Genomic DNA, 16,744 nt, shown 5'->3' with positions numbered 1-16,744 from the left:
CGCGGCCCGGTCATCGACCAGGCCTCCTGGTTGCTGGACTGATCAACCAGGCTGTTGGACGCGGCTGCTCGCAGCTGGACGTATGAGTCACAGCCTGGTTGATCAGGTATCCTTTGGAGGTGCTTATCCAGTTCTCTCTTGAACACTGTGAGGGGATTGCCAGTTATGCCCCTTATGTGTAGCGGAAGCGTGTTGAACAATCTCGTGCCTCTGATGTTGATATAGTTCTCTCTCAGAGTACCTGTTGCACCTCTGCTTTTCAACGAGGGTATTCTGCACATCCTGCCATGTCTTCTGGTCTCATGTGATGTTATTTCTGTGTGCAGGTTTGGGACCAGCCCCTCCAATATTTTCCACGTGTAAGTTATTATGTATCTCTTCCGCCTGCGCTCAAGGGAGTACAGATTTAGGCTCTTTAGTCGGTCCCAATAGTTTAGATGTTTTACTGAGTGGATTCTAGCAGTAAAGGATCTCTGCACGCTCTCCAGGTCAGCAATTTCTCCAGCTTTGAAAGGGGCTGTCATTGTGCAGCAGTACTCCACTCTAGAAAGCACAAGCGTTTTGAAAAGTATCATCATCGGTATAGTATCTCTAGTGTGAAAAGTTCTTGTTATCCAACCTGTCATTTTTCTTGCAGTTGTGACGGCTACTTTATTGTGTTCTTTAAAGGTAAGGTCTTCCGACATGAGCACACCCAGATCCTTTACATTGCCTTTTCGTTCCATGTTATGATTTGCCTGAGTTTTGTACGTGGTTTCCGTTTTTATATTTTCATTTTTTCCATAGCGCATGAGCTGGAACTTATCTTCGTTAAACACCATATTATTTTCTGTAGCCCATAGAAAGACCTGATCTACATCTGACTGGAGGTTTGCCGTGTCCTCTATGTTGCCTACTCGCATGAAGATCCTAGTGTCATCTGCAAAGGATGATACAGTGCTAAAGGTTGTGTTCTTGTCTATGTCCGATATGAGGATGAGAAAAAGTACTGAAGCAAGCACAGTACCCTGGGGACTGAGCTCTTAATGGTTGATGGGCTGGATTTTATTTTGTTGACTATTACACATTGGGTTCAGTTGGTCAGGAAATTGTAGATCCATTTGCCTATTTTTCTGGTAATTCCTTTTGAACGCATTTTATGTGCAATAACACCATGGTCACATTTATCAAAAGCTTTTGCGAAATCTGTGTAAATTACATCAGCATTTTGTTTGTCTTCCATAACATCTAATGCCATATCATAGTGGTCCAGCAACTGCAACAGGCAAGAGCACCCTGTTCTGAAACCATGTTCTCCAGGGTTATGGAGATGCTGTGATTCCATGTATTTTGTGATCTTACTTCTTAGCACTCAAAAATTTTTATGATGTGCGATGTTAGTGCTATCGGTCTGTAATTTTTTGCCTCTGCCTTATTTCCTCCTTTATGAAGTGGTGCTATCTCTGCTGTTTTTAGTGTATCAGGAATAACGCCAGTATCTAGGCTTTGTCTCCACAGAATGTGGAGGGCCTGCGATAGTGGTTTTTTACAGTTCTTGATGAATATGGAGTTCCAAGAATCCGGGCCTGGTGCAGAGTGTATAGGCATACTGTTTATGGCTTCTTCAAAATCCAGTGGGGATAGGGTGACGTCTGATATATGATTTGATGTTGGTATCATATTCATGAAAAATTCATTTGGTTTATAAATCTTTAGTGCGTTTAATGGCTCGCTGAAAACAGTCGTACTGATTCCTCAGTAGCTCGCTCATTTCTTTGTTGTCATCGGTGAAAGTTCCATCTCCCTTTCGCAGGGGCCCGATACTAGATGTCGTTTTTGATCTTGATTTTTCATAGGAGAAAAAATATTTCGGATTTCTCTCTATTTCACTGATGGCCTTTTGCTCTCTTTGCCTCTCCTGGGTTTTGTATGATTCTTGTAGCTTGCGTTCAATTGCTTCTATTTCTCTACCTAACCTTCTTCGCCGTTCTTGAGATAGGGTGCGACTCTCAAGTTGTTCCGCGATTCGTTTTCTTCGCCTATATAGGGAACGACGTTCCCGTTCCAATCTGCATCTCTTCCTCTTTTTTCTTAGAGGTATGCGGTTTGAACATATTTCTAGTGCTACTGAGCTAATTTTTTCCAGGCACTGGTTCAGGTTTGCATTTTCTAGCTGTTCTTCCCAGTTTATTTCTGTGAAGTCCGGGTTTATTTGCTCCCAGTTTATCTGTTTATTATTGAAGTTGAATTTGCTGAAATCTCCTTCACCGGGAATCTGGACTGGTTTTGAAGGTCTACTCCCCATGGTTGTCATAAATTATATGTATATATTTGTATATTTAATATATATAATACTATATGTATACCGTATATTTGTAATATTATGTATGTTATTTTGTTCAAACTTTATGGCAGGTACTTAGCGTAGGGTAGCGAAGCTGGTCCCCAGTGGTGCGGTACAGTTGACCTCTTGTTGTCCCAGGTTGATGTCACCAGTTTCCAGTTACTCAATTTATAACCACTGATGCCGCCTCTTGCCACTATTCTATATTTCTAGTATTCTATATTTATAATATTCTATGCACGATTTTCCTTCACTTCCAACTTATATGTTGTTGTGATACCCGTTCCACTTCACTGTTCCATGCATCACTGTTCACTATTTTTTTTCCCTCATACACGCATGTACACAAAGCCTCGTGCAATGCCTCACACGTGGTCTCCCGTTTATTCTCTATTTAACACAAAGTTCCATTGTTAATGACTGTTTTCAATTTTCCAGTGAATCACTATGCACTTTGTTATGTCTGTAATCAGTAATCCACGGCAGTAGTCCTAAGAAATCCCGGTTAATGTCACGATTTTAACAGAGCGTGCACGATATGTCTTCCCCCTCCCTCCTCCTCGACTCGCCTGTCTTCTGGGCAGGCTGCTGGACAGGCTTCTGGACAGGCTGCAGGACAGGCTGCTGGACAGGCTTTTGGACAGGCTGCTGGGCAGGCTGCTGGACAGGCTGCTGGGCAGGCTGCAGGACAGGCTTCAGGACAGGCTGCTGGGCAGGCTGCTGGCCAGGCTGCTGGCCAGGCTGCTGGACAGGCTGCTGGGCAAGCTGTTGGACAGGCTGCTGTACAGGCTGCTGGACAGGCTGCTGGGCAGGCTGCTGTACAGGCTGCTGGGCAAAATTTTGGACAGGCTGCTGGACAGGCAGCTGGACAGGCTGCTGGACAGGCTGCTGGGCAGGCTGCTAGTCAGGCTTCTGGGCAGGCTGCTGGACAGGCTGCTGGACAGGCTGCTGGACAGGCTGCTAGACAGGCTTTTAGGCAGCCTTCTGGACAGGCTGCTGGACAGGCTGCTGGACAGGCTGGTGGGCAAGCTGCTGGGCAGGCTGCTGGACAGGCTGCTGGACAGGCTGCTGGGCAGACTGCTGAACAGGCTGCTGGACAGGCTGCTGGATAAGCTGCTGGGCAGGCTGCTGGACAGGCTGCTGGGCAGGCTGCAGGACAGGCTGCTGGACAGGCTGCTGGACTGGCTGCTGGACAGGCTGCTGGACAGGCTTCTGGGCAGGCTACTGGACAGGCTTCTGGGCAGGCTGCTGGACAGGCTGCTGGACAGGCTGCTGGGCAGGCTGCTGGGCAGGCTTCTGGACAAGCTGCTGGGCAGGCTGCTGGACAGGCTGCTGGGCAGGCTGCTGAACAGGCTGCTGGACAGGCTGCTGGGCAGGCTGCTGGACAGGTTTCTGGGCAGGCTGCTGGGCAGGCTGCTATGCAGGCTGCTGGGCAGGCTGCTATGCAGGCTGCTGGACAGGCTACTGGACAGGTTTCTGGGCAGACTGTTGGACAGGCTGCTAGGAACTAAGAGGAGGAAACATGAGCCAAGTTTACCAGATGGAATAATATTGAAATTATTGTATACTGTCTTCTTAAATTTGAATTTGCATTAGAAGACGTTGGAAATGCAGGTTACTAAATCTTCATGTATACCAGTGACTAATAATAATGCTTTTCTCTGGTTTTAATTGTGTCAGTCATCTTAGAAATATGTCCAGAACTGTAAATAGATGAGAATTTCATGGATGACAATTAGTAGCAAATAATTCTTCTTGATATTACAGGAATACAGTGAATGTCTTAAAGGGGAAATGCCTGTTAGTCTGGTTAAACTGTGTGGCGTTGTCTCCAACATTTTGGGGTTTAAAGATTTCCATGCTGAGGCAGCAATAATCAACTATTATCATCGCGACTCAACGCTGGCACCACATACGGATCATTCAGAACCATATACGGAGGCTCCTCTCTTCTCATTCAGGTAAACTGATCTCCATTACACTAGTACATGTGTAAGTCACTCAAAATGCCTTTTTCAGGGAACGCTGGGAGCTCGTGTGGCTCCCTGAAACTCTCACCCAGATGGCTGCTAACTACAAGATTGCATCAGCTGTGAAGTTCAGTTCAGCCTAAAATGGGACCAGAGCCCCCCTCATATAAGCACATGAATCAGGTGACACTCCTCCACTTCACCTGGGAAGGCACCCAGAAAATCAGTGAATCTATACAAACCACTGCTGGGTGATCTGTATTGATTTGACTTAGTCCAAATCCTCACATACTGTCAGATAAAACTCGCCCAGCAATGAAAACAAACCATAAAAAATATCTCCAAACAAGCATGCACACGTTCGCCCTCTCCCTCTTTTGGGGATGGAGGGGTGGAGGAGCTCATGCTGTTCACTGGTACAAACCCTCAATATTTCTGCTGATGCGACGCCTTCCTTACATTTGCAGTAGGCCCCCATGGTCGTCAGTAGCTGTGACTGGCCCCAGTGCTTTTTTCAGTGGTGTAGTGTGGCCCTGGCCTTTTGAATGCTTAGAGCTGTATGTGCTTAGGGTTACCTTCCCTGAGTGCTTTCTAGCTCTACCTCTGCAATGACAAAGTTCTCTTCTCTTCTGTGCTTGGGATTTCATGCTCTTTGAGGTCCTCCCTGCTTGGGGGTAAACCTTAAGTGAGTCTTTTGTTTTTTTGGCGCCCTCATAACCCCCCCCCCCTCCCCCCCCGTCTTGAGCCCGATTGGGAGCGAGTGTTGGCTGGTGGGCCACACTGGTGCCTTACATGCTTGCACTTACGACGCACTGAAATCTGCCATTACAGCATTGTAGCCCAGGCTGTGTCAGCTTACCTTTATGTCCAGCATGGCATCCCCAGTGCCAAGGTGTCCTCCTTGGTTTACCCTACATGCCCTGGGAATTTTCTATGGGTTCGGTGAGGCCAATGGATATCCCCTCCATGACCATTCTCGCTTCATGCAGATTTGAGGGTTGTTCATCATTCATGCCACGGGGTGATGATCATGCATTCTGCCTCAGTCATGCTGCATGTTGGGGTGATAAAACCAATGATGCCGAGTCCTGTGGGGTTTGTGTTCCACATGTGACTTTCCTATCTGGCGTCCGGATGAAGTTAATGCACATTATGCGGCTACCACTTTGTGGGTTCATTTTGTCACCTCCAGCAATCTAGGTTGTGCTCTTGGTTTGATGCCTTGTCTTCGTTCATTTTAATGAGGGCGTTTTGCTTCAGTGGAAAGTGTTTTTTATACCCACTCCTTGTATAAGTTTGATTTAAATGCTGCTCCACATAGGGGGATTACTGCAGGCTGTTAGGCCCATTAGAACCATCTTTCCAGAGGTTTCTTTCCTCTTGATTCCCTTAATTGATAGCCCGTGAGGATCTCTTTAAGTACCTCCTGCGTGACCCAGAGTTTTCCTCTTTAAGTACCTCCTGCGTGACCCAGAGTTTTCCTCTTTAATGAACCCTGCCTGTTTTGAGTTTGGATATTTTTCTCCTAATTGTGGATGTATTATAATGTCCTAAAATCATCCAGGCTAGCAGACAATCCTATCTTTTTCTTTGGGGCATGGCATGGCTTTTAGTGTTCCAACATACTCAAGTGGTGTGTGGTGGCGACTTATGTTTTGGAAGTTTTGAGTGGCTCATCATTTGGGTCACTCAATGACTGTCTGTTTGCTCCGACTCTAATCGGGATGTGTGCTCGGTGCAACTCCATGCCCATGGGACTTTGCTGTTAGTGGACCTCATAGCAGAGGACTTTCATGCACACTTGCATATGATTTTGGTCATGAGATTTCTGGCCATCGTAGAGCCTCTGATTAGTTATGTAAAGACATTGCAGCACTCAGTTCTGGACCTGGTGTGTGTGTGTATGGCCTCTGCTGTATTCACCTAGTTGTATTCACCTAGTTGTGCTTGGGGGGATTGAGCTCTGCTCTTTCGGCCCACTTCTCAACTGTCAATCAATCAACTGTTACTAACTACTAACTAATTTTTTTTTCATCCCTTCCCCCCTAGGAAGCAGCCCATAACAGCTGTCTAACTCCCAGGTACCTATTTACTGCTAGGTAACAGGGGCATCAGGGTAAAAGAAACTCTGCCCATCTGTTTCCGCTGGCGCCAGGAATTGAACCCCAGACCACAGGATTACGTATCCAGTGTGCTGTCCACGCAGCCACCAGTGCCTCATTGGCTGGTGTGTGCATTGTCAGTTGCTTTGCCCAAGCTGTATGCACCCATACTCTGGGAGGCAGTGGCTACATTCTACAGTGCCTGCCTCACCTGTTGACAGACTGTTAGCCCAGAGTGGACTCGGCTTGAGCCCGTGTCCTCTTGTCCACCTGTCCCTTTTTGCCTGTCCTCATCTTGGAGGACAATGTTGGCCAATTTTTGTCTTCCACAGACACGTCTTGCTGGCCAATTTCAGGTTTACTTTTCTCTAGAGGTTTTTGTTCTCATCCCTGGCAGTGGTCGTGTACTGCTGGGACCTCTTCTATTGATTGGGGCAGGCAAACGGTGAAGTCAGAATCTGGGTTCCATGCCCTTCACATAGGCCAGTTCATTCTCGGCTGGTCAGCATCATTCTTGCGCTTCATGTAAGGTTCCAGCTTCACATGGTTCATTCCAGCTCTTTCGTGGTTTACCCCTTTGACAGGGTGGTGGGGGAGGGAACAACTAGCCCAGTTTGCCAACTCTTGATCCCACAATTTTTGGATTTTCTAGTAGTTTGGTGCCCCCTTTGGTTTAGCTAGTCAGTTCCTCTCTCTTCCCGGGAATTGGGGCTCTTTGAGCATACCTCTTTCCCTCGCTTGCATCAGGTCATCTCAGAGTGGGTTGCCTCCAGCATAGTGGAAACAATCAATCTCTTTGGTGGATGTTCCTTCTCTTGCCGGTTCCAAGACAGGACTCGGTGGAGCTCCAGTTCATCCTCAATCGTTTAGGTTGAACCAGTTCTTCTCTTGCCCCCATGTCCCAAATGACCACTTCATCCCAGGTTTGCCTTTTATTGGAAACAGGCTCCTGGATGATATCCCTGGATCTGAAGGATGCATACTAGCATGTCCTTATTCATCCAGGGTTCAGGACATGGTTACGTTTCATTCTGGAGCATCAGGCTTGCCCCTTTTGGGTTTTGACCTTCGGGTTGAATCTGGTACCCCACATTTTCACCAGGTTGTCTCAGGTCATGGTGACTCATCTTCGTTTGCTGGAGGTTCGTATTTTGGCCTACTTCGATGACTGGTTGGTGTGGACCCCCCCCCCCTCCCAGTCAGTTTGCTAGCCAGGGATCTGGTTCTTTGCCAGTTTGACAGGTTTGGATTCCTGTTGAACTGACCGAAGTCCCAGCGGTGGGTTTTCGTTCTTATGGGCCTGGTTAACGTTTTGTTTCTTTCCAGCCTTCTCCTTCGTTTCTAGTGTAGAATGAGCTGTTCACCTGGAGACGTTGTGCTTTAGCAGGCTTTTGTTTGGTTTTTGTTTTGATTTGCCTGGTGGGGGTCTGCCTGGTGTGTCAGTAGGACCACTTGTAGGATTTTGGTAGCCCTTCACTAGGTCCCCGTGCTTGCATATGTCGCAGTTGTTCAGCTTTTAGTTTGTTTGTTTGGTAGCTTTGGGATAATCGGTTAGCAGTACCTCACCTGGGCTTACCTTATCAGTCAGCCTAAGGGCCCTGGAAACCCCCATTGGGGCACAGTGGACCTATGGAAGAGACCACAGAGTCCCACCTCGCCTTGTGCGAGTTTGAAGATTGCTCTGCCCACTTGTCTCAGGGTGACACTCACTGTCTGCCTCTGCCTTGCTACCTGTTGGGTCAGTGACACCTTTGACCCAGAGTCCTGTGAGTGGTGTTCTTTGTTTGTACTCCATTCACCCAGTTACTGAGACTGAAAATTGGGTGCAGGCAGCTTTAGCGTTGCATGCAAGGTTTAGGTTACAGCAACATGCGAGGTTGGTTGCCTTTCTGGATGCCCTGCAGCTGCCCCGCTGGATTATACTGGTAGTGAGACTCGGGCGGCTTCGGGGATTGCCCCTTCCGGATCGTTGGCAGAGGCATTCGTGCCTGTTCCTCCTGCCGGAGCTTTTGGGCCACACCAGCTGGCCCCCTTCATCCCTGCTTTTCCGGTGGACTCTGCTTTTTCTCCAGAGGCAGAGGGTTTGGAGGACGGCTCGGCCCCGGGTCTTGACGTGGAGGATTCAGGGGCTGAGGAGGAATTGACTTGGGGGGCCAATCTCTCCTGCTCTGAAGGAGCAGGAGAGATTGGATTTGAAAGTGGATTAGAAAGTTCTCGTAATCCATCCTATCATTTTTCTGGCTGAAGCAATATTTGCTTGGTTATGCTCCCCTAAACGTTAGGTTGTCAGACATCATTATTCCCAAATCCTTGACATGCTGTTTTCCTACTATGGGCAGATTTGATTGTTTTTTTTACCCTGTATTATGTTTCAGATCCTCATTTTTGCCATACCTGAGTACCTGGAATTTATCACTGTTAAACATCATGTTATTTTCTGTTGCCCAATCAAAAACTTTGTTAATATCTGCTTGTAGTTTTTCAATGTCTTCAGCAGAGGTAATTTTCATGCTGATTTTTGTATCATCTGCAAAGGATGACACGATGCTGTGACTTGTATTTTTGTCTATATCTGACATGAGAATATGGAAAAGCAGCGGTGCAAGGACTGTACCTTGAGGTACAGAGCTTTTAACTGCACTTGGACTCGATTCTATTTGGTTGACTGTTACTCTTTGTGTTCTGTTCGAAAGGACAGAAGACAGCCCCCTTCCCTCCCTCCGGTCGACGGAATTTTGTGTTTTTGATACTCAGCCTGAAAACTGAGGAGAGTTGCCGGCGTGGAGGTCTGGGATCCCCTCGCCCCCCTCCCAGGGAAGGGGGGGTGCAGAGACAGATGTGCGGTGTTTGTGGTGACATGATGTTTGTTTCCTTGTTTTTAATTGGGGAGTTCTAGCTAGTTCGGCTTTCGGTTTGCAATTTTTGACCAGCAGTAATTTGTTTTGGAATTCCTACCTTTCTGGGTGCCTGACCTGGTAGATGGCAGACAAAGACTGCTTCCAATTACACGTGGGTGTCTTTAGGCCATTGTTGCTCATGCCTCTCTTGAGGGGGGGGGGGGCCAGGTTCTGGCTCTGGTCCTCGGTAGGCTTAGAACTCCTTCGATTGACTGTTGCCACTATCTAAAATATATATATATACACATCAGCCCGGTATACTCTGGGGAGCCAAAGGGGCTCTGCTCAGAAAAATTGTTATGAAAAAAGGATTTTTTCCTGTCATTATTAATTATCTTTCAGGAAGCACAAAAATCCAAATAAAAAGTCTTTAGCTCTTGTGGTTTAGCTGTAGTGGCCTGGAGAAGTTACATATTTTTAGGTAAATTAGTTGAGGTGCTGCATGGGTATAACTTTGTTGATTTATTTTCATGGTTCTCACTTTATTTATTTAGTTTTTCATGCTAACAACTTGAATTTGTGTGTCAAAGGTCCCAGTAAACACAAAACTTTTTTGACGTATTTTATTTGATAGCAGAAAGGTGACACTGTAACTATTTATATAAAGTCGTGTTTTAAACGTATAAAATACGTATGAAGTGTGTGTAATTACCTAAATGTAGTTACTAGATGAGAGCTACGCTCATGGTGTGCCGTCTTCCCAGCACTCTTTGTCATATGACAAAACTACCGACAACTTTGAAACTACCGACGGTCTTGGCCTCCATCACCTTCTCACCTATCTCGTTCCAACTGTCTACCACTATGTTTGCGAAAGTGAATTTTCTTATATTTCTTCGGTATCTGTGTTTAGCTAGTTTAAATCTATGACCACTTGTTCTTGAAGTTCCAGGTCTCAAGAAATCTTCGCTATCAATTTTATCAATTCCTGTTACTATTTTATTTGTAGTGATCATATTACCCATTTTTCTTCTGTCTTCTAGTTTTGGCATATTTAATGCCTCTACCCTCTCTTTGTAGCTCTTGCCTTTCAGTTCTGGGAGCCACTTAGTGGCATGTCTTTACACCTGTTCCAATTTATTTATGTGTTTCTTAACCCTTTAGTTGCGCAAGACATCATATGATGCGTTGAGTGACTTGCAGTATATTGCGCTCGGCATCATACGATGTTTTGGAGTACCGCGCAAGATTTAAACGGCCCGCGGATACACGGGGTTCACCACATCTTCATCAGGGCTCTTGTAAACAGACGCCATTTTTTTTTTAAATCGGGGGCCAAATTCCCGGGTGTGAGGGGCCTCAGTATTGAGTGAGCTATCAAGCCTGATGTACGCGGCATGAGCTTACAGCACTGCTGTTCAGCTTGTGACCACAGCATCGCCTAAAAATGTCATAATATACATGTTCTTGCTATTATTTAGCGATGATATTATTATAGAAGACCCCTGACTGTGATAAAACTGACCAGGGTTCTGATAATAGCAGGATTGTGGTGATATTTAGCGCTGTGCTCCATGGAGGGAGGAGTAATGCTGTGGGAGGGAGGGTGGTGGCGTTGTCTTCTAAATGTGTGTGGCCACCTTTTATTGACTGCACTCACCATACCAGCTTAGTGGTTCGCTATGGTGAACACAGATGTAGATACTTATATATAACATGTGTATAGAGTGTAATAACAGCAATAGGAGTAGGTTGGGAGTCGCCATTTTGGTGAGGGAGGTGCGGCGTCTGCACGACTTATCATGTTGTTTACTGGTGACCACTATGGTCTTTGAGCACCATACCAGTTTACTTATACAAGTATGGTGAATAAAACAGGTAGATACTTATATATAATGTGTGTATGTAGCATAATAACACCACAAACAGTATTGTTGGAGGAGAAATATTTGTGCGTCTGGCCTTGAGGGCGGCCGCCACCAGCTGACTGTGTGAGTAGCTACGTCTTTGTGCCTTTACTCACCATACAAGCTTAGAAGTACAGTTATGGTGAACAAAACATGTAAATACTTATATATAACGTCTGTGTGGGAACCGACCTGTGAGATTTGTATTTATATGAATTCATATAGAATTTATATTTACGTTAATTTATATTTTTCGATAGCAATTTGTATGATGCTAAGTGGACTGTAGTTCTGCAATATTTCTCACAAATCAATCCTTACACATTAGCGGGGTTTATATTAAATTTATATATGTGCAGCCAATCAAACTACAGTATTAACCCTTAACATGCTCGGGGTTTAATATCCTGTCATCCCCACAGGCGCATGTCATTTTGAAAAAAAAAAAAATGATTTTTTCTTTCTAACCTGTTAATTTGTGTTCACTGATCACGGGAAAAATAATAAAAAAATCGTAAGTGGCATATATTGCCCGCTATAGGGCGGGGAAGTCTGGCAAATTATAGGCGCTGACTCAGCGTGCGTCCCAGGCGGTCTGTTGTTCGCAAGCTGTCAGGCCAGAGTTGCCACAAAGAGATAATTACCGAATTATTTCAATGTCTCTGATTGATTTTTCATACTTTTTTGCTGTAATATTATTCAATAGTGTGTAGTTTGATATATTTATATAATAAAATGAGTGAATCGTTGGTGTACTCAAAAATATGGTGTGCATATTGTTGATTCCATTATGTTCATCAATCAGTGAACAAATACTTTGTCGGTTATTACACTATAAGCACAGGTTATATATAAGTATTTGCATGTTTTGTTCACTATAACGAACCACTAAGTAGCTATTATGAGTCAAAAAGTAATGAGGAGTGACCGCCGTGTACCAGCCAGCCACTCCCGCCCTCCCTCCAGTCATCTGACTCACCCTCATTCTCCTCCCACAATAATGTTTTTGCTATAATTCACTATATACAGACGTTATATATAAGTATCAACTTGTTTTGTTCACCATAACTGTACATCTAAGCTTGTATGGTGAGTAAAGGCACAGAGATGTGGCTACTCACACAGTCAGCTGATCGGCGGCCGCACTCAAGGTCAGACGCACTAATATTTGTCCTCCAACAATACTGTGTGGTGTTATTACGCTATATATCTTATATACAGACGTTATATATAAGTATCTACATGTTTTGTTCACCATAACTGTACATCTAAGCTTGTATGGTGAGTAAAGGCACAGAGATGTGGCTACTCACACAGTCAGCTGATCGGCGGCCGCACTCAAGGTCAGACGCACTAATATTTGTCCTCCAACAATACTGTGTGGTGTTATTACGCTATATATCTTATATACAGACGTTATATATAAGTATCTACATGTTTTGTTCACCATAACTGTACATCTAAGCTTGTATGGTGAGTAAAGGCACAGAGATGTGGCTACTCACACAGTCAGCTGATCGGCGGCCGCGCTCAAGGCCAGACGCACTAATATATGTCCTCCAACAATACTGTGTGGTGTTATTACGCTATATACACACATTATATATAAATATCTACCTGTTTTATTCATCATACTTGTACAAATAAACTGGTATGGTGCCCAAAGACCATTGTGGTAACCAGTAAACAACACCGTCGTCTGTACGGTGGCGTCGTGCAGACGACGCCACCGCCCTCACCAAAATGGCGGCTCCAAACCTTTTCTTGCTGTTTATACCCTCTATACGCACGTTATATATAAGTATCTACATTTGTGTTCACCATAGCGAACCACTAAGCTGGTATGGTGAGTGCAGTCAATAAAAGGTGGCCACACACAATCAAAAGACATCGCCAACACCCTCCCTCCCACAGCATTACACCTCCTTCCATGGCGCACAGTGCTAAATATCACCACAATCCTGCTATTATCAGAACCCTGGTCAGTTTTATCACAGTCAGGGGTCTTCTGTAATAATATCATTGCTACATAATAGCATGAACAAGTATAATTTGGCATTTTTAGGCGATGCTGTGGTCACAAGCTGAACAGCAGTGCTGTTAGCTCATGCTGCGTGCGTCAGGCTTGGTTGCTCACTCAATACTGAGGCCAATAACACCCGGGAGTTTGGCCCACGATTTTTTTTAAAAATGGCGTCTGTTTACAAGAGCCCTGATGAAGGTGTGGTGAACCCCGTGTATCCGCGGGCTGTTTAAATCTTGCGTAGTACTCCAACACATCATATGACGTGATGCGCAGTTGACTGGAACAACGTCCAGCACGTCATATGACGTGATGCACACTTTAAGGGTTAAACTACATATATTAGTATATAAAATTGGGGGTGCCTTATCTTACTGTACAGCAGGCTTAGTCCACCGGGTATAACTAGGATGTAGATACCAAATTATCCTCGTGAGAGGCTAGCTTCCAGCACCCCAAGTAACTGATGTACCAAGATTAATTCTTGCTTCCTCTTCTTGTTCCTGTCAAAGGGCACTAGCTGTAAAGCCGGAATCCTAATACAGTGTGTCCTCACTTGAACGAGCTATATGGGGCGAAGCCGATTCGTTCCAGTGCGGAATTCGTTCCATCCGTCCGGCCCCAACAACCTTCTTAATTTTTTTTTAAACATATGCCAGGACACATTAGTTTGTTTCTTCATTGTGTGGTGCTTCATTATAATATCTTTCATGCTCTTTTGGTTTCAATAATAATCTGAGATGCCAGAATCACCATCCCCCACCCCACTCACACCACCCACACCATCCTCCACACCACCAACACCACCCACACCATCCTCCACATCATCCCCCACACCACCCACACCATCCTCCACACCATCCTCCACACCATCCCCCAAACCACCCACACCACCCACACCATCCCCCACACCACCCACACCATCCTCCACATCATTACCCACACCACCCCTACACCATCCCCCACACCACCCACACCATCCCCCACACCACTAACACCATTCGCCCCCACCACCCACACCCCCCCACACCACCACCCACACATCCCATACAACCACCCACACCATCCCCCCACACACCACCACCCACATCATCCCCCCACACACCACCACCCACACACCACCACCCACATCATCCCCCACACACCCCACACCACCCACATCATCCCCCTACACCCAACCACACCACCCACCCACCACCCACACCATCCCCCACACCATCCCCCACACCACACCACACCACCCACACCATCCATGGGGTGTATTTAAGCAGCAGGCTTGGAAGCGTCTCAACTCGCCCGACAAAAAAAAAAAAATGATGGGTTGGCAGGTCTCCCCTCACACCTCCAGGACCCCCCCCCCCCACCCCCCAGGTACCCGGCCATACACACCACAATGCCAAGTCAGCTATTGTTTTCTACAGGAAACAATAAAACATGTTAATGATTAATAATGTATATTAATACACAAAAATTAACATATTTTGGCATAAATATTTTACAGCTAAGATTGAGATTTATATTAGAGTATGAATGAGAGGTTTGGCAGCCATGCGTGGTCAGCACCCCTCTCTCTCCACTTCCACCTCCCCTGACAACACCTTCCACCACTGACCCCACCTTGCCTCTTTCCACCACCTGCCTCCCCTGACACCGCCTGCCTCCCCTGACACCACCTGCCTCCCCTGACCTCACCTGCCTCCCCTGACCCCATCTCCCTCCCATGACACTGCCTGCCTCCCCTGACACCGCCTGCCTCCCCTGACCCCACCTGCCTCCCATGACACCGCCTGCCTCCTCTGACACCGCCTGCCTCCCCTGACCCCACCTGCCTCCCATGACACCGCCTGCCTCCCCTGACACCGCCTGCCTCCCCTGACCCCACCTGCCTCCCCTGACACCACCACAAATGATGCCAGCCACCTCACCAAGGCCTAACGTTCACACGACCTGTGCTTGTTTTATTGGCCTACTCAAAATTTATTCTAAATAGGTATTAGTACAGTACGTAGGCTGTTAGAGGGAGGGATCCAGGAAACAAACCCCCCCTCCCACCCACCCCCCCAATGGCTCAGGGAGCGACCGGCCGGCCACACAATGCCAGCTGTTATCTACACCCCAATTGTATTAAAAATTCTGTGAAAAGGAAATGTTCAAACTGTTTAAAATATGTACTGTATATATCACAATTTTCCCCATTATTATTGCTCCAATATGACATTTTTCTAATAAAAAGGCTATTTTCAGTGTAGATAATGCGATAATTATCATTAAATTGACTCTTGGCATCTGACGACGAGAGGAGAGTGAGGTAGTGGGTGGTCTCTGTGGTCAGGTGCAGGAAGGAGGGTGTGGGGCGGGGGAGCATAGAGGCGCCAGTCACGTGTTTTCTCTACTGACACCACTTGCCTCCTGACAACAACTCTCTCACCAATGCCCCCCTGAAACCATTTTATCCCCATTTCAGCTGGTTGTCAGCTGCCTGGCTGACAACCTGCCTCCCATGAGAATACGTAACTTACACCACCTGCCCTCTAACAAAAAACCTTAACTACTGACACCACTTACCTCCTGGCAACAACTCTCTCACCAATGCCCCCTGACACCATTTTATCACCATTTCTCCCGAGAAACAATGGGTAAGGATAATAAAACACTATACATGTATAACTGTTTACACTCTGGCGAATCATAGTTGATGACAGCCAGCTCCGACGCTCGGCCTCGGTGACCACTTGACGAACATTTCTTGCTTAATCGAACATTTGTATGTTCCACTGAACATTTGGTACCGAATTCAATTTGTTCCGCTCTTCCGGGAATTCGATAGAGCGGGGTTCGTTAGACTGAGGAAGCACTGTATATGACAGCTATATCAGAGAAAACACTGTATTAGATAAGGACCAAGGCTTAATTACTTATGTTGAGTCGATCGTTCGTGTTCTAACTGGAATTAATCATATCTACCTAACATTACTGGCCAATAATGACTTAGATAAGATTTCGGAAAGACACTTCCCTTGTGGTTGTTGACAGAGTATTGATGATGGTAGAACACTAAATTTGATCTCCATAACACTTCGTCCAAGAGAATTATAGGAGCGGAATTTGCCCAACGACTTGGTCTTAACATACAATGGCTGACCTCTCTCACTACTGACGCTTTGGCTTTCCGAATCCTCCCCAGAGCAAACCACACTGCCGCAAACTCCCGCACCGTGCTGTGAGCTCGATGGAAGGATGGATCCCAACGCCCCCGGCCGGCCTGGTGAGCACTGGTCACAAAACCCCAGCCGAGAGACGACGCATCCGTGTACACATCGAGCGAGGGCTCGGGTAGGCGCCAAGGCACTGAACCCCGAAAAACCCGAAGAGGAAGCCGGTGACGCAGCAACCGACGCAAGGCCCCCGGGGGTCGAACTCTGCGATCGCGAGAGAGGCGGAAGGGGGAACCCCGAAGGAACCAGAACAGCCATCGAAGCCAAACCCGACCCGGCGGGTAGACCACCATCGCGAAGTTCAGGCTCCTGCACAGCCCCTCGAGCAACCGCCGGGTGACCCGAGGGCCCTCCAGAAACAGACGAA

At 46.6% G+C, this 16,744-nt stretch overlaps 1 protein-coding gene across 1 annotated transcript in view; it reads left to right on the top strand.

Moving 5' to 3' along the window:
• Positions 1-16,744, top strand: part of AlkB (alpha-ketoglutarate-dependent dioxygenase AlkB) — a 309,007-nt gene that overhangs the window by 246,971 nt on the left and 45,292 nt on the right. The window contains exon 6 of the mRNA XM_045754930.2: positions 4,091-4,284. Coding sequence (XP_045610886.1) covers positions 4,091-4,284 — 194 coding nt within the window. The remainder of the gene's footprint in view (positions 1-4,090; positions 4,285-16,744) is intronic.

Source organism: Procambarus clarkii, chromosome 9 (genome assembly GCF_040958095.1).
Source record: "Procambarus clarkii isolate CNS0578487 chromosome 9, FALCON_Pclarkii_2.0, whole genome shotgun sequence".
NCBI classification, from domain to species: Eukaryota; Metazoa; Arthropoda; class Malacostraca; order Decapoda; family Cambaridae; genus Procambarus; species Procambarus clarkii.
This window is presented reverse-complemented; position numbering and strand designations above follow the sequence as displayed.